Source organism: Prunus avium, chromosome 1, assembly GCF_965620075.1.
Source record: "Prunus avium chromosome 1, drPruAviu1.hap1.1, whole genome shotgun sequence".
Taxonomy (NCBI): Eukaryota; Viridiplantae; Streptophyta; class Magnoliopsida; order Rosales; family Rosaceae; genus Prunus; species Prunus avium.
In genome coordinates, this window is record NC_142284.1 from 10,967,665 (window position 1) to 10,993,951 (window position 26,287).

The 26,287-nt window shown below is 41.2% G+C and overlaps 4 protein-coding genes and 1 long non-coding RNA gene across 6 annotated transcripts; 4 read left to right on the forward strand and 1 right to left on the reverse strand.

Annotated features, from left to right (window-relative positions):
• The first annotated feature begins 70 nt into the window (after positions 1-70).
• LOC110750208 (putative pectinesterase/pectinesterase inhibitor 28) lies at positions 71-2,321 on the forward strand. Its single transcript, XM_021950496.2, has 2 exons — positions 71-1,287; positions 1,469-2,321. Exons 1-2 carry the CDS (start codon positions 273-275, stop codon positions 2,164-2,166), a joined length of 1,713 nt encoding a protein of 570 aa, XP_021806188.1. The 5' UTR covers positions 71-272; the 3' UTR covers positions 2,167-2,321.
• A 7,254-nt stretch (positions 2,322-9,575) lies between these two features.
• Positions 9,576-11,810, forward strand: LOC110750207 (putative pectinesterase/pectinesterase inhibitor 28). Its single transcript, XM_021950495.2, has 2 exons — positions 9,576-10,793; positions 10,989-11,810. Exons 1-2 carry the CDS (start codon positions 9,794-9,796, stop codon positions 11,684-11,686), a joined length of 1,698 nt encoding a protein of 565 aa, XP_021806187.1. The 5' UTR covers positions 9,576-9,793; the 3' UTR covers positions 11,687-11,810.
• A 1,442-nt stretch (positions 11,811-13,252) lies between these two features.
• Positions 13,253-16,907, forward strand: LOC110750176 (uncharacterized). Its single transcript, XR_002525692.2, has 3 exons — positions 13,253-13,499; positions 13,595-13,651; positions 16,770-16,907. It is a non-coding gene; the product is annotated as an uncharacterized LOC110750176 (long non-coding RNA).
• On the reverse strand, positions 13,953-19,326 carry LOC110750174 (putative RNA-dependent RNA polymerase 1). 2 transcript variants are annotated; one of them, XM_088246798.1, is made up of 7 exons: positions 19,183-19,326; positions 18,502-19,040; positions 18,190-18,382; positions 17,492-18,018; positions 15,214-17,045; positions 14,954-15,104; positions 13,953-14,836 (listed from the first exon to the last, which is right to left on the reverse strand). In XM_088246798.1, the coding sequence occupies exons 2-7, from the start codon at positions 19,024-19,026 to the stop codon at positions 13,967-13,969; spliced, it is 4,098 nt and encodes a 1,365-aa protein (XP_088102924.1). In that variant the 5' UTR covers positions 19,027-19,040; positions 19,183-19,326; the 3' UTR covers positions 13,953-13,966. The 2 variants fall into 2 exon arrangements, with proteins under 2 accessions (XP_088102924.1, XP_021806158.1); XM_021950466.2 differs by having other exon boundaries at positions 17,492-18,015; positions 19,183-19,325.
• A 3,386-nt stretch (positions 19,327-22,712) lies between these two features.
• LOC110750175 (putative pectinesterase/pectinesterase inhibitor 21) lies at positions 22,713-25,282 on the forward strand. The gene is made up of 2 exons (XM_021950467.2): positions 22,713-23,939; positions 24,034-25,282. The coding sequence occupies exons 1-2, from the start codon at positions 22,907-22,909 to the stop codon at positions 24,726-24,728; spliced, it is 1,728 nt and encodes a 575-aa protein (XP_021806159.2). The 5' UTR covers positions 22,713-22,906; the 3' UTR covers positions 24,729-25,282.
• Positions 25,283-26,287: the final 1,005 nt, after the last annotated feature.

A 26,287-nucleotide genomic window follows, 5' to 3' on the forward strand; every position in this document is an offset into this window, starting at 1 on the left:
CCATTCAGAAAATTTAGGTTTGTGTCTTCCCTATAAATTCCATGCCATTTCCCCAGACCAAACCAGACCAGAGCCTCAGGGGCACCAAAAACCATCCTCCAACAAGCGAAGCCCCAACAGCGCTCTGTGGCTCACTGGAGAAAGAGAAAAACAATTATACAAAAAGAAAGCTACATTACTTTCTTCTCCAATTAATTCATTTTCTTTCTCATTCACACGTGTGTTACCTAGCGTTGTTGTAGTTGTTTGTTTTATTAATTTAATCATCCAAGATGACGGCTGATGCAAAGAAGAAGAAGATCGCCGCCATCGTCGTGTTTTCTGTTATTGGGGTGGCGATGATAGTGGCGGTGGCGGTGGGTGTCACATGCAGCAGAAAAAGCGCGAAACAGCACAAAGGAACCGCCTCGTCGAAAAAGGCGATTGAGGCGATTTGCCAGCCCACCAGCTACAAAGAAACCTGCCAGAGCAGCCTCGAGAACGCGGCCGGCGACACCTCCGACCCGAAGGAGCTGATCAAGGCCGGGTTCCAGGTGGCAGCGGACAAGCTGGACGAGGTCATCCAGAACTCTAACACCTTGAAAGATCTTGCCAAGGATCCCATGGCCAGCCAGGCTCTGGACGTCTGCAAGGAAATGCTGGATACCGCCGCTGTGGATCTCCTCGGCGCCGTGGATAAAATGGGGCCGTTAGATGCCAGCAAGATGAATGAATATGTTGAGGACCTCAAAGTGTGGCTGAGCGCCGCCGTCAACCACCAGCAAACTTGCCTGGACGCGTTTGAGGGCACCAAGGGTGAGGCCGGGGAGAAAATGAAGGGGTTTTTGAAGACCGCGCAAGAACTCACAAGCAATGGACTTGCCATGGTCTCTGAAATCTCTTCACTGTTGGGATCCCTCAATTCAAACTCCCACCGCCGCAGACTCCTCAGTTCTTCGTCAGGTGGCCAGAAGAGTAAGAGGGTTTATAAGCCGCTGCCTTCGTGGATCGGTGCTCGCAAACTGGATCTCTTGACTGCCACTCCGCAGAGTCTGAAGCCCAACGTGGTTGTGGCTCAGGATGGGACTGGCAAGTACAAGAGCATCAATGAAGCTTTGAAGGAGGTGCCAAAGAAGAGCGCCGAGCCCTTTGTGATTTATATTAAGGAGGGAGTTTACAAAGAGTATGTCATCGTTGATAGGGAGATGACCAATGTCGTCATGATTGGTGATGGTCCTACCAAGACAAGGATCTCCGGTAGCAAAAACTATGCAGATGGTACCGCAACTATGTATACTGCAACATTTGGTACGTAACACATAACACCTAACATATTTATTCACTAAATATGTTCGCTAAAATAATGTACGTCGGTCACAAATTATTGACACGTCATTTAGTAAATAAAATTAGCAGTACTCATTAGTTAATTTATTTTGATTATGTACATATCCTAATTCTAACTCATTCATTTACTGCATTCTTGCAGCCGCAGTTGGAGACTACTTCGTTGCCAAGGACATAGGATTTGAGAACACAGCAGGAGCCGCAAAGCACCAGGCCGTGGCACTGCGTGTGCAATCAGACTTTTCCATCTTCTACAACTGCTACATTGACGCGTACCAAGACACCCTCTACACCCAAACCTACAGGCAATACTACCGTGACTGCACCATCTCCGGGACAGTGGACTTCATCTTCGGAGATGGGGTGGCGATGTTCCAAAACTGCAGGATGGTGGTTAGAAAGCCAGGGGATTCACAGTCTTGCATGGTCACGGCCCAAGGCAGGACTGACAAGAATGAGATCACAGCCATTGTCCTCCAAAACTGCACCATCACTGGTGAGCCAGACTACATTGCTGTAAAGGACAAAAACAAGGCCTACTTGGGGAGGCCATGGAAGGACTTTGCAAGGGTGGTGGTGATACAGTCGCAGATTGACGATGCGATTGCGCCCGAAGGATGGACAGAATGGACTGGTGAGAAATATCACACCAGTTGCTTTGTGGCCGAGTCCGGCAACAGGGGTGCTGGGGCTGACATGTCCAAGAGGGTCAAATGGCAAACCCTAAAGAAGCTTACTCCAGAACAAGCTGCGGCTTTCACCCCTGCGAGGCTATTTGAGGGTGATAACTGGGTCAAACCCAGTGGGGTTCCTTATGTTTCTGGCATGATGTCTGTGTAGATCCCCAGATGAAAAATCTTACTACACCAATTCTTTTCTTAGGAAAAGAAAAACAATTTTACTTTACAGCTTGATTCTGTGTCTTGTGAAGTTGTGATCTTGTGGGATGCCTTCCTTTTGTTTATGATTATCAATATATATCACACATTTTAACATTTTTGTGAATTTGAACTGCTACGTACATACGGATGAGATAATTATAATAAGATAAACTCATATCCTCTTGAGGTTTAAATTTAGCCCTTTTGTTGTCTCGGGTCACTGGAGATGGTTATTTCCATATCTGTAGCCAAGCTATCTCTTGGTTTGATATGAGCCCACCTTTTATACTTGTCTCATTTTCTCTAATGAATAAAATTATATTGCCTTCTCTAAAAAATAAAAAAAATAAAACAAAAAGTCAAACAATATGGTAGAATATTTTCAGATATATTTCATTCTCCGAAAGGAGGTATTTATAATACAGGTTACAAACCCTAGTAGGGTTTAATTAGGAAATAAGTGGAATCCTAATTACATAATATCTACACAAAAGGTAAAATAAATAAAACCCAAATAGAATAGGACTAGGACTCGCCAACACTCCCCCTCAAGTTGGAGCAAAGACGTCACGCATGCCCAACTTGTCAAGCGAGTTGAGAAAGATACTTGTAGAAACAGCTTTCGTAAGAACATCAGCTAACTGATACTCTGAACGGATGAAAGGGAAGGACACAATCTCCGCATCCAACTTTTCCTTAATAAAATTTCGATCAACCTCCACATGCTTTGTACGGTCATGTTGTACAGGATTATGAGCAATTGCAATCGCAGCCGTATTGTCACAATATAACTCCATGGGTTTATTAGGCCCAAATCCAAGGTCTTTCAACAATCTTCTCAACCATAGTAACTCAGATACACCATGGGCCATTCCCCGATACTCGGCCTCAGCACTAGATCTAGACACCACCTTTTGTTTCTTGCTCCTCCACGTAACAAGATTGCCACCCACAAACATGAAATACCCAGATGTCGAACGCCTATCTGTGGCTGAACCTGCCCAATCAGCATCTGTATACCCTTCTACATTTGTATGGCCATACTTGGAGAAAATTAACCCCTTGCCAGGAGTTACTTTCAGATACCTTAAAATACGAGTCACAGCTCCCATATGATCTACACTAGGAGAGTGCATAAACTGACTCACTATATTTACAGCATACGCAATATCTGGACGAGTATGAGCCAAATAAATCAATTTCCCCACAAGTCGTTGATAACGTTCTTTGTCAGTTGGAACTTGATCGGGATATATCCCCAACTTATGATTCTGCTCACTAGGGGTATCAATCGGTTTACAATCCAACATCCCAGTTTCTGCAAGTAAATCCAAAACATACTTTCTTTGGGATAGAAAAATACCATGTTTAGATCTGGCAACTTCAATCCCAAGAAAATACTTTAAATCACCCAATGATTTCATATCGAACTCAGAAGCCAGATACTTCTGAAGTCTCTGTATCTCTACATGATCATCTCCAGTCACAATCATATCATCAACATAAATGATTAAACCAGTCAATTTACCTTTATGACGCTTCAGAAACAAAGTATGATCAGAGTTACTTTGCACATATCCAAACTTCTTCATGGATGCAGCAAATCTTCCAAACCACGCTCTTGGAGACTGCTTTAATCCATACAAGGATTTCCGTAGCTTGCACACCACACCCTCCTTAGAAGTCACAGGGATACCTGGCGGAGGATCCATATATATTTCTTCCTTGAGATCACCATGGAGGAATGCATTTTTGACATCAAATTGTAGCAGCGGCCAGTTACGGTTAGCAGCTAAGGATAAAAGTACGCGTACAGTGTTGAGCTTAGCTACCGGAGCAAAAGTCTCTGTGTAATCCACTCCATATGTCTGAGTATACCCTTTTGCTACCAATCTTGCCTTGTAACGGTCAATGGAACCATCAGCCTTGTGCTTCAAAGTAAACACCCATCTGCACCCAACTGTTTTTTTTCCTTTTGGTAAAGGAACTAACTCCCAAGTAGCATTCTTGTTCAAGGCTTCCATCTCAACATGCATTGCATCTACCCAGTTTTGATCAGATAGAGCATCCTGCAACTTAGTTGGCACACATACACTAGATAATTGACACAAATATGATGCATATGACTTAGATAAACGATGAGTTGACATATAATGGTTAATGGGATATTTAGACTTGGCATGTATATCAGGATAATATTGTACTTTAGGTTTCCCACGGGTAGTACGTGGGGGCAAAGAATAGGTAGGCATATCACTAGAAAGTACCTCATTATCACAACTTGATTGAGGCAATGGCAGGGCAGAGGGGGGTATATTATCAACTTCATATGTACGAGAGTCGCCAATATCACTGTTATGTCCTTCTGAGAGAGGCTCGAAAAAACCACAATTTTGGTCTGGCGACCGGTCGTCGCTTTCCTTGCGACCGGTCGCTTCCCTCGTATCGTTATTGTTATCGCTCGTCGACGCGGGCGACCGGTCGCTTCCTATGTGCGACCGGTCGCTTCCAAGCAGATTCATTTGCGACCGGTCGCCCACTTCTACACGACCGGTCGTATCCAGACAGATTCGTTCGCGACCGGTCGTTTCCTCACTGCGACCGGTCGCTTCCCTCGTATCGTTACTGTAGTCCCAGCTCGATGCGAGCGACCGGTCGCTTCCTATGGGCGACCGGTCGTTTTCATCCTGTTCTGGAAAAATTTCCTTATTTTTCACTCCGAAACTCTTCAATTCACTCCCCCTCTCCCCCTGAGTTGAAGAGGAAGGAGACACATAATAGGGTACTTCTTCATGAAATGTGACATCCAAAGTGACATGTACCTTCTGAGTAGGCGGGTGATAACACTTATAACTTTTCTGAGTCGTAGAATAACCAATGAAGACACAGCGGAGAGCACAAGGATCAAGTTTACTCCTTTGATGAGAGTAAACATGAACATACGCAACACACCCAAATACCTTCGGAGGTAACTTAGAGACTGAAACCGGAGGGGTAAGAGAACATAACACATCAAGTGGAGTCTTGAAATCAAGAACCCGACTAGGAGTACGATTAATCAAGTAGGCGGCAGTTAAGACACCATGTCCCCAAAGGTGATGGGGAACAAAGATATCCAACATCAGAGAGCGAGCAACTTCAAGTAACTGGCGATTCTTCCTTTCAGACACACCATTCTGTTGAGGTGTAAAAGGAGTGGTAGTTTGGTGAATGATACCTTGATCACGAAAGAATTGGGCCAAGGTATGATTCACATATTCACCGCCATTATCAGTGCGAAATACTTTAACACGAGCACGGAACTGAGTAGACACCATGGCACAAAAGTCAGGAAGAATAGAGACAACATCATGTTTAGTCTTCATCAAATACACCCATGTTAAACGAGTGCAGTCATCAATAAAAGTCACAAACCAACGGAAACCATGAGAAGTCACACGAGCAGGACCCCAGACATCAGAATGTACTAACTCAAAAGGCAAAGCAGCTTTATTATTACTTAAGGGAAAAACAGTACGGTGGCTCTTGGCCATTACACAAGTCTCACATTTGAAACTAGACTCATCACATGAACTAAATAATGAAGGAAACAAATGTCTAAGATAACCAAAAGACGGATGTCCTAAGCGACGATGCCATAACCAAAGTTGGTGCTTGTCCCTGACACTGCTACTCAGAGCTTTATTAGCGACACAATCACGAACTGCTGCAGCCGGCAACTGTAAGTAATATAACCCCCCTATACGTTTACCATGCCCAATCTTCTCGTGAGTCCTGAGATCCTGGAAAAAACAATGGGTAGAATAGAAGGTAGCAGAAGCGTTAAGTGTATCAAGTAAACGCCCAACAGATAATAAATTGCAATGAATATTGGGAACCAAGAGTGCATGAGATAGGGGTAAAGAAGGAGTAAGATGGATGGTACCTTCACCGGTAACTGGGGAAGGTAAACCATTAGCACTAGTAATATATGGGTCACGAGGGTTATGCAACAACTCATTAAACATTTTATCATTATAAGTCATATGATCAGAAGCACCAGTGTCAATTATCCAAGTAGTAGAACCCATACCTGGCATAGTATCAGAAGCACACAGATTTGCAGATGGAGTTGGAGGACGGGCCTCATCAAGAGTCACAGTGTAAATGGCCTTGGGACCATACATACGAGCTTTGTAGTCAGCAAACCAATCGGGGTAACCATGCTCCTTAAAGCACTTTTCAGAGTAATGATCCCCATTACAATGGCGGCACTTAGGCGGACCTTCAAGAGAGGTGGAGGCAGAAGGACGAAACCCAGCAGAAGATCCAAACTTTTTTTGCGGCGGGCGACCGGTTGCTACTTGCGGGGCGACCGGTCGGTGACGTGCCGGATCCACCTTAAGAGCCAGCGATCCTCCTCCAAGCATAGCGGACTGACGGGTATCTTCCTCCATGACCATGGCATAGGCTTCGAGATGGGGTGGAACAGGGCTAAGAGCAAGAATACGGCTACGAACACCATCATACGATGGATCTAGCCCACCAAGAAAATCATAAACTCGATCGGCTTCAATTTCTTTCAGACGACGAGCCCCATCAGTAGAACAAGTAAACTCATGCGGACGCAGACAATCAATCTCCTGCCAGATAGCATGAAGTTTTTCATAGAACACTTTCACAGATTCACCATTCTGACCTATAAGTATAGATTGCCGTCGGAGTTGAAACAAACGAGAACTATTTTGAGTCACAGTATAGGTCTTCCGAGCAGCCTCCCATATATCAAAAGCAGTATCACCACGTTCGAACAAGGCACGAACTGGTTAAGTCATGGAATTTAGAAGCCATGACTGCACCAGACAATTATCTTCTTCCCATTCGGTATAGTCAGCGGAGTCCTGAGACGGAGCAGGCTTCTTCCCATTGATCCAACTTGCCATACGACGACTAGTAATCGTAATACGCGCACCACGAGACCAAGAGGCATAATTGGAGCCATCCAATTTGTCAGATGTAATCAGGGTAGAGTAATCACGCGAGGGACGTGCCTCCTTCGGTGTAGAGGCACTAGTACCAGTCACAACTATGGAATCATCACCCATGATAGATAGCAGCGGAAACAAACACAACACAAAGCAGATACGATAAACACAGCACAGGCACGGGCACAAGAACCCTAAAAAGAAATTAGGGCACAGAGTAGAACACGGCACAAGAACCCTAAAAAGAAATTAGGGCACAGAGTAGAACACGGGTGGGCACAACACACACAGGTCACCAGAAACCTGGCTCTGATACCAAGTCAAACAATATGGTAGAATATTTTCAGATATATTTCATTCTCCGAAAGGAGGTATTTATAATACAAGTTACAAACCCTAGTAGGGTTTAATTAGGAAATAAGTGGAATCCTAATTACATAATATCTACACAAAAGGTAAAATAAATAAAACCCAAATAGAATAGGACTAGGACTCGCCAACAAAAATTGCCCTTTAAAACAATCCGCAACCTAAGGGTTGAATATGATTTCTGGATATTAAGCTGGGATGCTTCATATCGACCGAGATTCTTATACGTTTTCTTGTGGCAATAATTCCTCATGTATTTCTGCCCCACATCCAAAAGATAACTCATCACATTTTTTAGTTATCGTCTGACTTGTGTAAACTCGCAAATAACACAACTTTCTAATTTCAAAGTTAGGTTAAGAAATCAAATAAAAGAAGGAAAATATATAAAACTTTATCGTTTTGGTTAACATGAAACTTTATCTATACATGTATCATCTGATATTTGAGACAAACATAAAATGCATTGTCCTACTGAGAGGCGATTTGTAAGTAATTTATTAAATAGTAATACCATGGTCGCACATATAGTACGTACATACAATTTACAAACATTCATGACTACCTTTGCAAACTAGAGAAGCCTTCTCCTTTTTTGAGGGTTATTGCTAGGTCAGAGTGACAGCTCTCAATCCAACTAGCTTTCCAATCAATTCATTTTCATAAACATATAGAACTATACATATGATGCTTGCTTATGAGAAAAATGCTCGCCTGCTTCAATAGAATAATATCGTGCCAACGTAGACCTAAGTGGTCATATTGGTCTTTATTAGTGGCGGATTCAGGATTCCAAACCCTGGTAGGCAAAAACTTACATACAAAACTTGACAAGAACTTATAATAACACTATACCAAATTTTGCCATTTGCAATGGATAATATCGTTGCCAACAGTTGCCTATAACATTGCCTTTATATATTTACAGCATCAGTTCTATAAATAAACACTAATGCTAAAGTTCCTTCTGTATGCCAAAAAAACGTTGATCCAGATGCCTAAACCTACAATGTCATTGGTAGTTTTAATAGTTCCGATGCTAAATATGGTTTATAGCATCAAAATTTTATATTACACTAATGCATTTTCCGACTTACAACATCACAAAACCAATAGAGCTGATGCTACTTCTAGTTATAGGCATAAGTTATCTTATGAGTGATGCTGTTAAATTTTGAACTTTAGTTGTTTATGCAAAATTAAGGTTGTTATGAACAATATCATGGTGTGTTGCCCATTGTACATCAAAAAACATATATAAATTTAAATATATCCAGCACTTCCATAAATCACAATTTTTCCAACCCCACATATGACAACAATTTTTGCAATTTACATATAACAACATATTTCTTAATTTATCAACCTTGAATTTGAGTACAAAAGAGAAATGTAGTATAACAAACCAAATAAATATAAATTAAAATAAGTAACCCTTTATTAAAATTATCATAATCAATTCCAACCAAAGACAAGAGGGAGTTTGAAAATATTTGCGAGGGAGCATGGAAAATATTATTTAGGAATTAGGACTGCAGTAAAGAAACCATATAGGAAATTGAAATTTAGGTGTAAAGACGTAGACAAGTCGGGAATATGAATAATCATTTCATATTGGATAGGTATTGCTATTTTATGACATGGAAAATGGTGAAAGTATGGTTACCCTTTGACTAGCTAATTAATAAAGTATAGCTAAATATAAACATTCTAGCCATTGCACTGGTAGTCCATGATTAAAGGGAGCCACTGTTAAGCGCTACCTCTATACAAATAAATGGGAGAGTAAACCCAGGGCGGAGGTGGAGATAGTTTTCTACAAATGCAAACTTGGCTTACATGTAACATGTTCAAATTTGGATTATATCCAAATTTAGAAAACATGATTACGACCTCTATTTTGTCTTGACTCAACATTCAGTCATCTCCCACCTTAACATTTTCTAACGGAATTAACTGTCATTCAGAAATTTTTGGATGGTGTCTTCCCTATAAATTCCATGCCTTCTCACCGTACCAAACCAGAACAGAGCTGTAGGGGCATCCGAATCCTTCCTCCAATAAGCGAAGCCCCAACAGCGCTCTGTAGCTCACCGGAAAAGGGAAAAAATTATAAAAAAAGAAAGAAAAACATAAACACAATCCCAGTTTTGATTACTTCTTTCTTCTCCAATTAATTCTTTTTCTTTCTCGAAACACACGTGCGTTACCAGCGTTGTTGATATAGTATTAATTTAGCTTAAATCATCGGAGATGGATGCCAAGAAGAAGAAGATGATCATCATCGGTGTGGTTGTTTTGCTTGTGGTGGTGATTGCAGTGGGAGTGACGGTGGCTATCATGAAATCTAAAGCCCAAAAACCCGCCAAACCCGCCGCCAAGCCCGCCAAGTCGAAAAAGGCCATTGAGGCGATTTGCCAGCCGACCAGCTACAAAGAAACCTGCCAGAGAAGCCTCGAGAAGGTGGCCGGTGACACCACCGACCCTAAAGAGCTGGTCAAGGCCGGGTTCCAGGTAGCAGCGGACAAGGTGAGCGAGGTGATCCAGAACTCGGACACCTTGAAAGATCTGGCAAAGGATCCCATGGCTAGCCAGGCTCTGGACGTCTGCAAGGAACTGTTGAACACCGCCGTTGAGGATCTCCTCGGCGCTGTCGATAAGATGGGGCCTTTCGAGATCACCAAGGTCGATGATTATCTGGAAGATCTGAAAGTGTGGCTGAGCGCGGCCGTCAATCACCAGGCGACTTGCGTAGATGCGTTTAAGGACACCAAGGGTGAGGCCGGGGACAAAATGAAGGGCTTTTTGAAGACAGCACAAGAACTCACAAGTAATGGGCTTGCCATGGTCACCCAAATCTCCTCCCTCTTGGGATCCCTCAACTTAAACTCTCGCCGTAGACTCCTCACTGCGAAGAAGAGCAAGAGGAACTACCAGGCAGTGCCTTCATGGATGGGTGCCCGCCAGCTGCATCTCTTGACTGCCACCCCACAGAGCCTGAAGCCCAACGTGGTTGTGGCTCAGGATGGGACTGGCAAATACAAGACCATCAAGGAGGCTTTGAAGGAGGTCCCAAAGAAGAGCAATGAGACATTTGTGATCTACATTAAGGAGGGAGTTTACAAAGAGCAAATCATCATTGATAGGCATATGACCAATGTCTTCATGATTGGTGATGGCCCTACCAAGACAAAGATCTCCGGTAACAAAAACAAGGCAGATGGCACCGCAACTATGAATACTGCAACATTCGGTACGTAACACGCACTTAATAACTAACATGACTATTCATCAAATATTAATCAACCATGACACATCATTTGGTGAATAAAATTAGTAAACACATTTGATGCCCTAGCTAGCAGTATTCATTGATTAATTAATTGTTTTTGGTAATAGATTTATATCCTAATTCTAACTCATTTTCTTGTTTATTGCGTCCTTGCAGCCGCAGTTGGAGACTATTTCGTTGCCAAGGACATAAGATTTGAGAACACAGCAGGGCACATCAAGCACCAGGCCGTGGCACTGCGCGTGCAATCTGACTTTTCCATCTTCTATAACTGCCATATGGACGCGTACCAAGACACCCTCTACACCCAAACCTACCGGCAATACTACCGGGACTGCACCATCACCGGGACCGTAGACTTCATCTTCGGGGATGGGGTGGCGCTGTTCCAAAACTGCAAGATGCTGGTGAGAAAGCCAGGGGATTCACAGTCTTGCATGGTGACAGCCCAAGGCAGGACCGACAAGAACGAGATCACAGCCATAGTCCTCCAAAACTGCACCATCACTGGTGAGCCAGAGTACATGGCTGTAAAGGACAAGAACAAGGCTTACTTGGGAAGGCCATGGAAGGACTTTGCAAGGGTGGTGGTGATGCACTCACAGATTGATGAGGCCATTCAGCCTGAAGGGTGGATAGAATGGGCTGGTTCCATGTTTCACAAGACTTGCTTTTTTGGTGAGTACGGCAACAGGGGTCCTAGGGCTGACATGGCCCAAAGGGTCAAATGGCCAAGCATCAAGAAGCTTACTGCCAACCAAGCTGCCACTTTCACCCCTGCCAAGCTCTTTGAGGGTGATCGGTGGATCAAGCCCAGCGGAGTTCCTTATGTTTCTGGCATGGTGTCTGCGTAGATTACAAATGAAAATCATAAAACAATTCTTTTTTGGTCTGTGAAGAAAAAAAATAAAACTTCATAGTTTGATTGATTTTGTATCTTGTGATCTTTTGGAATCCTATTCCCGTACATTTTTCCTACACATGCATACCCATTGAATGATGATAGAGATTTTTTAATACAGAAATGCTTGTCATACCACATTTTATATACCACCTCTAAAAGAGGTGAGCCCCATTGGATTGGTGAGTTTCACCTCTATTAGAAAGGTGGTACACAAGGTAGTATGCAAATGTGGTATGCCTAACATTGCTCTTTTGAATATAATGGTGATCGAGGTAGCATGGAGAAAAAAAAGAAATTAAATAACTAGTAGTGATAACAATTAATGACAATAATATATATCCACCCTCCCAACCCCAAAGATTTAGAGTGCTGCTAAACGAACCATAAAGTTAACTGAGTACACCCTAATATTTAAATCAAAATGTAAAATTAACTAAGTACACCCTATTTAACTACCAAAAATACCCCTAGTATACCCTAATACACTCTTATCACACCTTAATACCAATCCTAAACCAAGTTTCTCTTTTTACATGAATTTGTACCCTCAAGTTCAGATATTTTAGAAAGAAAAGGTTGACAACTTCAGCTGGGAAATCATCTAAAGGTTTACTTTGCAAATCTAACACATTAAGCATTGTAAAGCCTGTGGGGAAGAACCTCTGCAGTGATGGCTTCTCAGCAACTCTGAACATAAAGAGGGAACGCATTTGAGAAGCAGACATGTCTTGTTGTACATATTTCAGTGTGTTAAGTATTGAAAGGCACCAGACTTTGTCTGGCCATGGTACATTGAACTCTTTAGCAATTGTGTCAAAGTTCTGATCTCTTGTCTTGGAGGTGATAATTTCTCGCTAAAGGTCATGAATATGAAACTTTTTTACCTTTCCTTTAGGTGTTGCCTCCGTCAATGCTCGTTGCGTTGTTCTTTGTGGGCACCCAGCAATATGAAAGCTTCTCTACATTTGATTAAGGTTGAATATGGTGAATAGGGTGTACTTATTAAAATTATATTTGTTTCATAATTCAATATATATTTTTCATCATTTTATATTAAGATAAATTAATAATTCAATATAAATAGTTAGATAATATGGTGTTGATTTTAGGATTCGTTTAGCTGCACACAAAATTTGCTTTTTAAAAGGGGGGGCTTAACATTATGGGACAAATAGAAGCCCATGAAGTTATAGAGATATTGTTTGGGTCTGTTTTTACCCAACCTAATAGTAATAGATTAGCGAATTGGGCCAAGTCGTGACTTGGACCTTCTAAACGGGAAAAGGGAAATTATCTATTGACTGCAATTGACAAGGGGAAAATAAGTGGCATGCATCCATTATATCACACACCTAAATTGTTTGCTTGGCGATATACCCACCTATTTCTTTCTGACAAGCAAATTCTCCCAATCGGTCTATGAACTTCGCCAGGTGGCAACTCACAAATGGCTTCTTATCATTAAAGAATTAAAATAATTAAAATAATAATAATAAAAAAACCCTCACATCCCTAATGGGACAAGGAATCTATCCCAAGCGCTCTACAAACTCGCCAAATGGCAACTCTCGATCTCAAATTGTTTCCCACCAGAACTCTGGGGGTTTGTTTTCCTCCCAGAAGAGCAATAACGGCAACCGCTCAGCTGACCGTTGAAATGAACACAACCGAGAAGAAGATATTCGATAGACTCTTGGCAGCACGTTCGCCATTTTGGCTTTGGGAACCACCTTGGAGTCGCGGGCGGATGGGTTCGCGATAAGGTTCGTATGCATTGATAAATTGGTTCCAGAGAAACAGAGAATTTTTGCTTCGAATTTTAGGTACTTAAATTAAAAGTGTGTTTTGAATTTTGCAGCTTGTGTTGTGGCACAGCAAAGAGGATGCAAAGAGAAGGGGATTTAACCATTAGCAGGTATTTTTCTTCCTTAAGAATTTGATGTAAATGAGAACCAGAGGTGTGCTCTGTTGGTATCTAAACTGGAATCAATAAATCTATGTTTCTCTCTCTACAGTAGATACACACACACAGACACTTCCTTTCCCAAGTTCTAGCCTTTTTATTCCGAAACAAATCCCACTCCATTCTCGGTTCTCCCCTACCGATTCGGTCGAAAATATCATGAATGTTTCGCAGCTTAAATCTGGAGGATCACTAGTTGGAGAATGGATAAACATTACAAATCACATTCATATACTTAGTTCTAAGGGAAGACACAACAGCTAGCTACTAACTCCCGATGCTGACTTTGTCAACTCCTGTTATGATATGATTAAGTAGAGAATTTCTCATACGTGTTTTGCTCCTCTTGATCTGGACGAGCTTGTCAAACAGACACCATGGAAAGCTTAGGAAATGATCTCTTTCCATTCCCTTGTTGCCGCAACCCCAGTAACGAGGATGATATGTAACATGATACCAAGCCGATGCTTTTGCTGCATGCTCATCATTGATATCAGGGTTCGTATCGGACTGCATATCACTTCCCAGCTTCTCATCAAACCAGGCCCTAGCTTCCTTTTTCAATGCCTTTATAGCGTAATGAATTGACTCCAAGTCGTTTTCCCCGTTGAATCTTTTTGATACTGCAGTGATGCTCCCAGTTAGTATTTCGGCTTCAGTTTTGAAACCATAGTCATCCATCAGGTTTCCAAGCTTGTAGTCATATTCCCTTTTGTAATTGATGGCATCTTTGACGTAGTTTTCAAATCCATCTACCTCCATGTCAGGGTCATAGAACTTCAAAGCCGTTAACACAGTGAAGGCTTTAATCGTGGCCGAGTTTGAAGGTGAATCTGATGCAAGCTCAAGATCTTTCACCTGTCGGAAAAGCTGCCCAATCACACGCTTGGACTCGTAGGTGGGTTTGTCAACCTTTTCCATAAAATCAGGGAATTCATGGACACGAAGGTGGCTTGGCACTTTCACTACCACACCAGTTTTCGGAGAGTCGACAGCATGCGAGTTGAGATGGGCGAGCTCGATACATGAATCACTGTTAGCCTTCTGGTGCTCTCTGTCTGCAAAGACAATATGTGCATGACAAATTATCCCCAAGTTGTCGTTCACTATGAAGTTGGTAAAGGATTCCTCAACCTCCTGTAACAAACACAACAGAACACCATGAATGAGGCAGAGACAAGATTCGACAAGCGAAGAAGTATATATGTTTCTAATATTATTGACTACATTTTAGTTGATGAATTTGAGAAATACCTCCATTGTCACATCATGATCCAATTTAATAGTCTGTGCTGGGGTATAATTCATGGGTCGAACTGGCTGAGGAGGAATTAGATCAGGGTCCCAACTGACAAAGTAAAAATCTCCATCTAAATCACTCCCCGAGCATTCATTGGGATGAGGTCTGATACAATACAATGAAAGAAATATAGTCAGTACGTAAATAGTTTGAAGGCAGCAAATTATTGTCAAACAGATCTTCATCAACTAAAAGAATCGACAAAGTTACTTGCCTCTTTCCTTTCTGCGGGAAAACTACACAATCCACCATGTGGTGCAACGCCGGCAAGTTGACAGCCTCAAGAACGCGAACATCCCCTGGGTGTAAACAGGGGTTTTTGGCAACCACTACTTTTCCCCTAACAATAAAATTGTCATCACTTGAAGTATCGCTCCTATTGCAACCAAAGATCTTCCGGCGAGAACATTGCACATATACTTGACCATATTCCAATGTCCGGGTTTCATCTAGACATCCCATCAAGGATCTTCCATCTGGAACAAATATCCGTGTCTTGCTCCGCAGTTCCACAAGCTTGGACGCACAGAATGCTTGTAGCATCAATGACAGAAATGGTTCTGCATCTGGCTTATAACCACACACAAGCATTTCCTTTAAAACGTTGGTGAAGACTCCCTGGAATATGATTTCAAGTGCTTCCTGCGCTCTTAACGGGTCAACCAAAACACCTTCCAGCTGTTTCAAAGCCTGTTTTTGCTTTTTCATAAAAACATGATCAGGGACTCCGAGGGTGGACAGAAGGGTGATCACTTGACGGTTAAGGAAACAAGCTTGGTACCTGCTCCATGCCAGAACATCGAGTGTTGTGTTGTTGGATTGGTACTTGCACATGCTATCTCGCAGCGCCAACTTCTTTGACAATGTAGGATCAACTGCCACAACACCTTTATAGCCGCCGTATCGAATTTGAAAGGCAGACGGAGTAGTACTTTTGCCGCACTTGATTGCCACTCTTCCAGCAAACTCAGCAGATATCTTCCCAATTCCATCAGAGAAACAATATTTGACTCCACCTCTTTCAATTTCGACATCGGGAATGAGTTCGATTTCATCCCTATCAACATCAAAAGTCTTCCAGGAAGAGCTGAAAGCCTGACCTAACCTGGCAGCATATTTTGACGCATTTCTGATGTCGCTAAAATCACCCATCCAGTTTCTGATGTCTTGTGCAGTCAGCTCACTTGTTGATGCAAACATCCACAGAGAATGCTCTCGCAGTTGACTCGCCGAATGGGCAAGAAACTCAAACTTCTTTTGACCAATGACTATGCCATTTCTTAGAGTAGAAAGTATCCTGTCATAAACTCCAGTTCTCCTTTCCTCTTCTGTAGAAGTTGTACAATTCGTAAGTGGGCGTAAATCTCTTGAATGTATGAGACCCATGTCCTCGTCCACGAAAGAAACACGAAGAAAATTATCAACATGTTCAGAATATTTACGTAAAACACGGTTGGATAGATTGGCCTCTGGACCACAGAAATAAACTTTAGTCGGTGTTACTTGAACCCTGTGCACATACACCATCCCATCATCTAAAGAAATAGCAGGCGACTGAGGAATTCGCTTGCATGCCATGTACTCTCTGTACTGCTCGGTAAGCCAACTCACAGGTTCATAGCAGCACCCCTTTAACCGAAACAGCTTGTCCAGGGCACACTCTATGTATTCAATTCTTATTCTACTAGGATCAACTAGCTCATAAAAATTGACATCAAGTGCTTTCCCGGGAACACATCCATGCTGAACCAAGGAATTTATCTTAAACAGGATTTGGTATGGCAAGTTAATGCCCATGGGTGGACCTACTACAATAGGAACAAGATCTGAATTGCAGGAGAAAGTTTTGCCTTCCTCCAGGACGAACCGTCCTTCATTTTCTTTATAATCAACAAAACACTTGCGCAGATTTGGAAGCTCACACCTAGGTGGAAGTTCCAAACATACAGCAGAAGATTGCCCAATGCAGCATGAAGGAGTGAAATCAACTTCTCGAACCCAGCAATTTTGAGAATCTTTCTTGAAAATCCGAGGGGCACGAAGTAACTAGCAAGAGGAAGAAGAAAGAAGGAGCAAAATGTTAGTCCTTTCACCCAAGTTCCACACATAATATAATAATTCTGCTGTTCTATAAGGAACAGGTCAGTCTGTTTCAACAGTATTCGAATTCTTTGAGTCGAAACAATGAAGATATAGTGTTTCAGCAATTGACATGAGATCAGATTATCATGCAGGAACTAGTGAATGCAAGACAATCTTATTCAAATATCTACTGGAATTGGTAAAAGCCACGGCTTCTACCTCAATGATAAAAATGATGACAGGATAACTTTCATGCTTCTTGATGTGGGAACGAACAGGGTTAAATTAAGTATACATATTAATCAACTTACGAACTTTGATCACTAGCTAAATTTAGAATTTACTATTTGTATATTTCATGGGAAAATGTAAAGTAATGAGTCACAAATTTTGTAGTTTAACTGGCAAACCTGGATTAGAAGAAACTTTGGAAATTGGCCCCGTGGATGATTTAGCTCAATCTGGCTAATACTTTCAGAGGAGATCTCTAGCTTGTATTCAACATCATCAAAAGAAAACAATAGGTAGATATTCTTATATGCCGTCCCGAATTTCACTGAAACATCCGATGTTGTCCAAAGCACAGAAAACTGTTCCTCAGAAGTCAGGAAGCCCGAGTGCAGCTTTACAATTTCCATGTTATGTTCAAAGTTTTCAAGCTTCTGCTTTCTAGCTTTCAGATAAGAATCCCCGTACCACAGAAGTCGATCATCGGCTAATGGAATTATCATGTCAGCATATTCTGCATGTGTGAATTCAACTATGGCAGATGCTCTTGATTTTCCATCTTTAGGCGGAAGAATCTGTACATCAGAAACAGTTGCTTTCCCAGTATATTCCTCAAGAAATTCTGTCACCGCTTCTGGAGACTCAATGGAGGAAAATCCATGCAACCGAATTGTCTTGACCATGTTGGTACTGTTGATGGCAGCATCTGCTGTTTCAGAGTACAAGTTTAAATTAATGACTCAGAACTCATTACAACTTCTTTATGCATAAACTTCAAAAGAAAAGACTATAATAACTAGTTAAAGAAGGAAGGTTGCAACCAACTGTCCGAATTTAAAAACAGAGCTGACAATATCTGGATTACAGGACAAAATATTACCTCTCTCCAGAACGAATGGTCCTTCGTGTTCTTTATAATGAATAAAACTATTGCGTAGATTTGGAAGCTCGCACATAGGTAGAAGCTCCAAACATACAGCAGAAGATTGTCCAATGCAGCATGAAGGAGTAAAATCAACTCCTCGAACCCACTGTCCGGAAGCTTTCTTGAAAAGCCGAGGAGCACCAAGTAACTAGAAAGAGAGAGGAAGAGAAAAAATATTAGCAATTGGTAAATATGATCAACCATTAGTAGAACTTAAAACAGTTATCCACGTTGTTTTTCATTTAATTTAAATTATGTTGGGCAAACCTGGATGAGAAGAAACTTTGTAAGTTGACCGTGTGGACGACGTAGCTCAATCTGGCTACCATTTTCAGGGGTGAGCTCAAGCTTGTAATCAACCGAAGCATGAGAGAAAAACAAGTAGATGTTCTTAAGTCCCACCCCAAATTTCACCAAAACATCCGGTCTTTCCCAAAGCACAGAAAACTGTTCCTCAGAAATCTTGCATCCCAAGTGAAGTCGTACAAGTTCCATGCAGTGCTCAAAGATTTCTGAGTCGGGCACGATGTCAAACTTGGATTTTTTAGCTTTCAGATAAGACTCATTGTACCACAGGCTCCGATGATCGGCTAATGCAATTATCATATCAGCAAATTCTGCATGTGTGAACCGAACAATGGCAAATGTTCTTGACTTTCCATCTTTGGGAGGAAAAAGCTTTACAGCATGAACAGTTCCTTTTCCGGTATATGCCTCCAGAAATTCTGTCACTGCTGCTGGAGACGTCATGTCCATGGAGGAAAATCCATACAACCAAATTGTGTTATCCATGATGACGGCAACTGCTGCAGTTTCAGTGTACAATTTCGTGTCAATATATAATAGTAGAAACTAGAAAGAAATCTGAAACCTGTTAAATAACAGAGCTCAAGAAAAGAAGTAAACAGAATGCAAACATAAGACAAGCCTTGCAAGCATGGTCCTCACATTTCAATTGTCAACCAAATGCAAATGAGAAAGAAAAATGTCTTTGAATTTTTGGTATGTAGGTCAACTTTGCTCTTTAAGAAACAAAGCTCATGAACCCTATATATATATATATAGGAAAAAGAAGAGCACACAGAGGTGAGAGACTGGAGGTCAAAATTTAAGTCCATCTCACACACTGTAAATAACTTGTCATGGACGTTGTAGCTAGCACGGAAAAACAGAAAGAAAAAAAAAACTTGTCATCGCAGTTTTAGCAGGGGAAAAAATAGAGGGGGAGAGAGAAGAATTAAACCTGTCAGTGGGCAGTGGCAACCTATTGCCATGGTGGGGAATCTTTTACTCCTTGATGAGGAAGGCTAGAAACAGTAATATACAAATAGAATAGACTCTTTCAATAGAGCATTTGGAGCACTTTCTGAAAGATTGTTCGGAAAGTATTTAGATGGAGCCATCCATGTGTTCCACCACACACCATCCTTGTTGGGACGGTTTTATAATTGCTTTGGCGTATATAGGACGGACTTAGGATTTTAAAATGGGGTGGGTTAAATTTATCTTATGTACACACTGTAGAATGGAATATAAAGATGCAGCTACTGCACCGTACCAATTTGTTCTTTTATTTATTTATTATTTCATTTAAAGGGATTATGTGTGACGAGGGTTATCAATGAAAGGAAAACTAGCAGTAGGCTGTTCATAATATATATATAACTAACTGAAAAGAAGTTGGTATAGGCTAAAAAAGTAAGAACAAGACGGAAATACTTTTCATTTTAGAGAGAACTTTACATAGATGTCCTGGAATAGTCAAAGAGAATTGAATTCATTAGTTCGTCTTATCTTCTTTTCATTGAGTGTATTGTTGGATGAGTTATGAGGCTCGGTTTGATGTGAGCATTTGGATGTGAGCGTGGCATGATTGTCATTAGTAGGCATGGGTGGGATAAATTAAATTTAAGGTTGATAGAATAAGGCCATCTCCAGTCATGGGCCATAGGCCAAACATAGCCCTAAAACAATGCAAAACTCATCTTCAGCCATGGGCTAAAAAAAAATTGGCCAAATTTGGAGAGCCACATTTAGCTCTTTAGCCCTCTAATCAAGCCACTTGTAACCCAGCTATAGCCCAGGCCAAATTTTTTTGTAGGTCCAACGCATGTGCTGCCCAAGAAGAGAAAGTATCATGCATGGGCGTGAGCATAGAACATCTCATGCAACTCTAGATCCAAAGGCTTATATTAAAGGCACGCTGACGTCAGCCAACCGTTACTTTTTTCTTAATTTTTTTTTCTTTTTGCATTTTAAATGTATATAAATTTTATAAAAAAATTATAAACAATTGGTTCTAACCGTTGGGAGGTCAGAACCCTTTGAAATGCATCATATTTTGTTTTTCAAAATTGTCGTTGTTGGCTTTCTTTTCTTTCTCTTTTTCTTTTTTTTTAAATTTAAAAAAAACTAAAATATGTCTATAAATACTTCAAAATTTCTTCAAAAATATTCCTACACATTTCATACAAATTCTATCACATTCTCTACTTATTCACAACTTTCCACACTCTTTTTTTTTTGTCAAATACTTTCCACTCATTTCATTCAAAAATCTTATCAGAAATCTTGTAAATGCTTATCAATGTACACTTCTCATATCTGGAATATTGTCTCTAAATAGTAGTTTAATTAAATTAAACACTACATAGTAGTAGAATATATGAGTGTTGTACCATAGTTTTTTTTCAAAATAATAAAATATTAAGGACCCTAAAATATAGCCATGGATGGATAGAGATGAACAAATTTAGCCCTACACTATTTTTTTTTTTAAAAATTATATTTTGAAGGGCTAAAATTAGCCCCATAACTGGAATAAGGTTATTCTCTTCTTTTTTTTTTTTTTTTTTTATCGAATCAGGTTAGTCCCTTCTAGGGACCGTCCCTGCTTGTGGAAGTTTTGAACCAATCATAATGTCTTGGTCCTTTCGGACAACATTGGCGAAGAATCTTATAGAATCTCACATTGCCAATAAGAACTCACGTATACTTCCCATGCTGGGGAAACTTTACTTTGCCTCTTGCTGAGCATGGTTTTGGGCCAGGGAGGAGAGAGAGCATACATAACTTGACTGAGTGAGAAGGAATCTGAATGGGTGCTCGTCTAAAAGCAGTACTAAATTTGAGCATTTTATGTTTTTTTTTTTTGTGTGTGTGTGTGAGAAACTTGCTCCCAAAGGAGTTAGAGATGGAGCCACCCACTGCTCACTATCCTAGTTAGGAATGTTTTTTCATGCAGCATTTGGGATGAAAATTTGAACAATTAATCCGCGTCCCCATTTACAGCCTATCAGAACCCATTTGAGTTCCAAAAACCTAAGAAACTTCCCTTTCTCTATTTTGTTTACTTCACCAACTTTTTTCATGCATATTTGTGTTAGTGGGACTTACAAATGGAGATGTAACAATTAATGCATATCTATGAATTTTTTTACATTTTCAGGGGAGACATAAATTTACATCTTCAATATTCCTGCCCATTGAAGCTCTAAATAGTACAACACAAACCATGAAAGAAAATGTGGAATTCATCGAATAGTACAACACAGAGAAAAAGTGAGACAGATGCATAGAGGAGGACGAGAATATGGAAACAAGAGGTTGAGAACGATGTAAGAAAAAAATTGAGAGAGATGGAGTGGATGCAGCTCAAGAGAAGAGATGTGCTGAGGTTTTTAATTAACCGTAACACTTTTATATTCTTCTTTTTTTTAAAAAAAATTTAGCTGGATAAAGCCTACTAAATACATTCATTATGCATTATTAAAACAAGAAGCATTCTTGCCTTGGTGGTTTACGGTGCGTTTGGATGAGGGAAATAAACTTGGGATTTTGACAAAAGTCATAATTTCTAAGAGCATCTCCAGCAACCACTTCAAAATAGTCCTCATTTCTAAAATTCCAAAAGTAGAGATTGAGTTTTAAACAAATATAACTTTACGTGTTTAAATTCACGTAATTGTCGTCATTTTATATTTTATTATTTATGAATTCATTTGTACTTTTAAATTTTGTTTTTTCGTTAGTTTGACCAATTTTCGGGTTGATTTTCCCAGCCCTATAGGTAGTATGTTGGGCTCAAACAAAGGTATATATATATATATATATATATGGGAAAAAGATAAATGTAATATACATTGACACAATGGTTGTGGTGGCCTATACTTCTAAGTAACCCAAGTGAACAAATAAAAATCGAATGGATCAGAAAGTTGACCTTGACTAGCTAAGGTGGGTAAACATAAACATTCTAGCCATGCACTGGTCATCCACGATTGAAGGGAGCCAGTAATAAGCATTACCAACCATTTGTAATGCTTCCCAAATTTGGACAAAAAACACAACGACCCCTAATTTTGTCGTGACTCGTGAACAATGATCTCCCTACCTCACAATCCTCAACAGAAATAACTGTCATTCTGAGCTCCCCTCCCGTATAAATACCTCCATAACCCAACACTTTGAAAGCAGCAAGGGCACCAATAAGTATTTATCCAGTGCCCCAAATAAAGTGACCCCAACAGCTCTGCAGCAACTCACCTGAAAAAGAAATAAGAAGTTCCCGCAACAAAAATCCTTTTGTTTAACCCTTCTTATTTTCTTTTTCGCCACCAGAATCTCTCCTAAAAAAATATCTATAAATTAGTTACTACATATATTATTCAAAATGAGCGGAGGAGAAGCACAGAATAAGAAAAAGAAGATCGCCATCATCGGCGTCTCCGCTTTGATTCTGGTGGCTATGGTAGTTGCTGTAACTGTTGGGGTCACTGTGTCACGGCACAAAGGCAAATCCGGCGGCGAGCAAACATCCACGTCGACAAAGGCGATCCAGTCGATCTGCCAGCCCACGGACTACAAAAAGACCTGCGAGGACAACCTGTCCAAGGTGGCTAGCAACGTCACCGACCCAAAAGAGCTGGTCAAGGCAGGGTTCCAGGTCGCCATCGACCAGCTCCGCGAGGTCATCAAGAACTCGACGACCTTGAAGGAGCTTGCCAAGGACCCCAGCACAAACCAGGCCTTGCAGAACTGCAAGGAGCTCTTGGAGTATGCCATCGACGATTTGGGTGACTCGTTCGAAAAGCTGGGTCCTTTTGATTTCACCAAGCTCGACGCCTACGTGGAGGATCTCAAGGTCTGGCTCAGCGCCGCCATGACGTACGAGCAGACTTGCCTGGATGGGTTTGAGAACACCACCGGTGATGCTGGTGAGAAGATGAGGCAGTTCTTGAAGACATCTCAGGAGCTCACCAGCAACGGCCTTGCCATGGTAAGCGAAGTGTCCACGTTGTTCAAGGCTCTGAACATCAAGACCGGGCGCCGCCTCCTCCAAGCCGCTGCCACGGCCACTGATGAGAAGAGGTTCCAGAAGGCTAAGATCATCCCTGCTTGGATCGACCACCGAAGGCTCGACCTCGCCACCGCCACTCCTCTGACGCTGAAACCCGATGTGGTGGTGTCCAAGAATGGAGATGGCAAATACAAGACTATTAACGAAGCCTTGAAGGACATTCCAAAGAACAACGAGGTGAAGGTCTTCGTGATTTATGTCAAGGAGGGAGTGTACGACGAGCATGTCTTTTTCAATAAGCACATGACCAACGTCATGCTTATCGGAGATGGCCCTACCAAGACCGTTATCACCGGTAGGAAGAACTACGCCGAGGGTACCCAAACTTATCAGACTGCCACAGTTGGTAAGTACAACGTTTTGACATATGCATGTTATATTGTTAGGATTTTAGAACTACGCCTAGTCTCACTCATTATGTACATTATTATGTTTTGCAGCTGTTGTTGGAGACTACTTCATTGCCAAGGACATCGGATTCGAGAACACAGCCGGAGCCATCGGACACCAAGCCGTGGCTCTGCGTGTGCAGTCAGACTTGTCCATTTTCTACAACTGCAACATGGACGGGTACCAAGACACCCTCTACACCCAAACCCACAGGCAATTCTACCGCGACTGCACCGTCAGTGGAACCATCGACTTCATCTTTGGGGACGCAGCCGCCGTCTTCCAAAACTGCAAGATGATCGTCAGGAAGCCATTGGAGAACCAGGCCTGCATGGTGACAGCCCACGGTAGACTCGACAGGCGCTCACCCTCAGCTCTCATCCTCCAAAACTGCACCATCTCCGGCGAGAGTGGCTACGACAAGGAACTCAACAAGGCCTACTTGGGCAGGCCATGGAAGAGCTACGCTAGGGCCATCGTCATGCAATCCCAGATCGATGACGTCATCACTCCCGAAGGGTGGATGGATTGGACCGGTGCCTCAAATCACAACACATGCTGGTTCGCTGAGTTCGGAAACAGGGGAGTTGGTGCAGAGCTGAGCAAGAGGGTTACATGGCGCGGGATGAAGAAGCTTACATCTGAGCACGCCCCCGATTTCACCGCTGGCAAGTTCATCTTTGGTGATAGATGGATTCTGCCTAGCGGTGTGCCTTACGTTGCTGGCATGATGACCGGAGTGTAGATAACGATGGGAATCCACCGTCGTGAAATTGTTCGTCATCTAAAACCACAACAGTAAATTATTACCACCATTGTTACAACATACCACGTCATCTTCAACTAAAAACCAACGTTTAATTAATATAAGGGGCTCTTAGATATGGGTCCAATTTCAAGAATACAATTTGATATCAGGACAGTAATTGTTACCTATTAATCCCAGTCCTAAACCCCAATCGTGCAGCCACCTAAGCAAATAGTGTGGCCCCAAATTTTAATTTATTTACAACTACTGCCATTATATACAAATGGAAAGTAAAGGACGCTTAGCCAAATCTGATATCTCAGATCCCCCAAATCGCAGAAAACCCAAAAGTCATGCTCTGTCTTAGCCAATTTTCATTGATTTTTTGTTTCCGTAATGGGAAGATTTGTGGGTTCCTTCTAATAAATCACGATTACATATGGAATCACCCGATTTTTTTGGATTATCAGAAACTGTTTCATCAATTGAAATATCTGTATCCCAGGTAAATTCTCTCATTCATGATACGTTCATCCTTTTTGGTTATGGTTTGTTCCTGATGCTTTCTGATAGTCTGTTTGTTGTTGCTTTTCTCAATCATTGGTTAATGGTATTACTGCAAATTTGTTCTGGCTTATGAATCTGTAATAGAGAAATATCAGTACTATGTTTAATCATCAACTACAACCTGTTGTATAGGTAATTTCTGAAACTGTAACTATGCTATAGGTACGTTGTGGTAAAATCCTAAACATCATGTGTTTTGATTTGTGGCCGTCTGTTATAGTTGTAGAGTGTTGTAGAGTGTTGTTGAATGATTATTAACAACTTAAGATTGTGAACGTTGTAGAGTGTTGGCTGTTGCCTTTCAATTGTGCTAAACTTTGCTGGTTCTCTCATGTCTATTCATTACATAAAGCAACTTCAGTAATCTTTTAATCGATTTCTGGAATACTTGCCAATCTTGGGCTGAAACAGGGATATATGACCCAATTAGAGTGCTATTTACATAAAGCAACTTCGGTACTCTTTTAATCGATTTGTGGTATAAAGCACCTTCAGTACTCTTTTTAATCGATTTCTGGTATAAAACAACTTCAGTATTCTTTATTCCTTAAACTTCCGTCATATATGACCCAATTAGAGTGCTTTTTGTACCTTTCATCAAAAGCCTCATTGAATGCAACTTCCACCGGCTGCAATTGAAGAAGATGAAAGGTAAATTCAACTCTAAAATGAAACCCAAAACCCTCGGCAATTAAGAAGCATGAAATCTGCAGAAATCGGCTTGACAGGACCATAATTGATTGTGGAAGATTTGATTTCTGCGATTCTTTCTATTCTTGGCGTCTGATGATTTTTAACGCGATTTCTGATATTCTGCTGTCTTTTGGGTTACCCGATTTCTATCTTAGGGGCAAAATTGGAAGCACAACATAAATTAAAAAAATAAGAAAAAAAAATATAAATCTTAGAAATTTTAAAAAGGTAAGTAATCCTACATGGCACAAAAGTCAGAGGACTTGAATTACTAACAACAAATGTGTGGATTGGAC

Coding starts and splice junctions, on each gene's coding strand:
- LOC110750208 (XM_021950496.2), top strand. CDS start 273: ATGACGGCTGATGCAAAGAAGAAGAAGATCGCCGCCATCGTCGTGTTT. Junction 1,288..1,468: donor TATGTATACTGCAACATTTG/GTACGTAACACA, acceptor GCATTCTTGCAG/CCGCAGTTGGAGACTACTTC.
- LOC110750207 (XM_021950495.2), top strand. CDS start 9,794: ATGGATGCCAAGAAGAAGAAGATGATCATCATCGGTGTGGTTGTTTTG. Junction 10,794..10,988: donor TATGAATACTGCAACATTCG/GTACGTAACACG, acceptor GCGTCCTTGCAG/CCGCAGTTGGAGACTATTTC.
- LOC110750174 (XM_088246798.1), bottom strand. CDS start 19,026: ATGGATAACACAATTTGGTTGTATGGATTTTCCTCCATGGACATGACG. Junction 18,019..18,189: donor ACCATTCGTTCTGGAGAGAG/GTAATATTTTGT, acceptor ACTCTGAAACAG/CAGATGCTGCCATCAACAGT. Junction 17,046..17,491: donor CAAAGTTTCTTCTAATCCAG/GTTTGCCAGTTA, acceptor TCCTCTTGCTAG/TTACTTCGTGCCCCTCGGAT.
- LOC110750175 (XM_021950467.2), top strand. CDS start 22,907: ATGAGCGGAGGAGAAGCACAGAATAAGAAAAAGAAGATCGCCATCATC. Junction 23,940..24,033: donor TTATCAGACTGCCACAGTTG/GTAAGTACAACG, acceptor TATGTTTTGCAG/CTGTTGTTGGAGACTACTTC.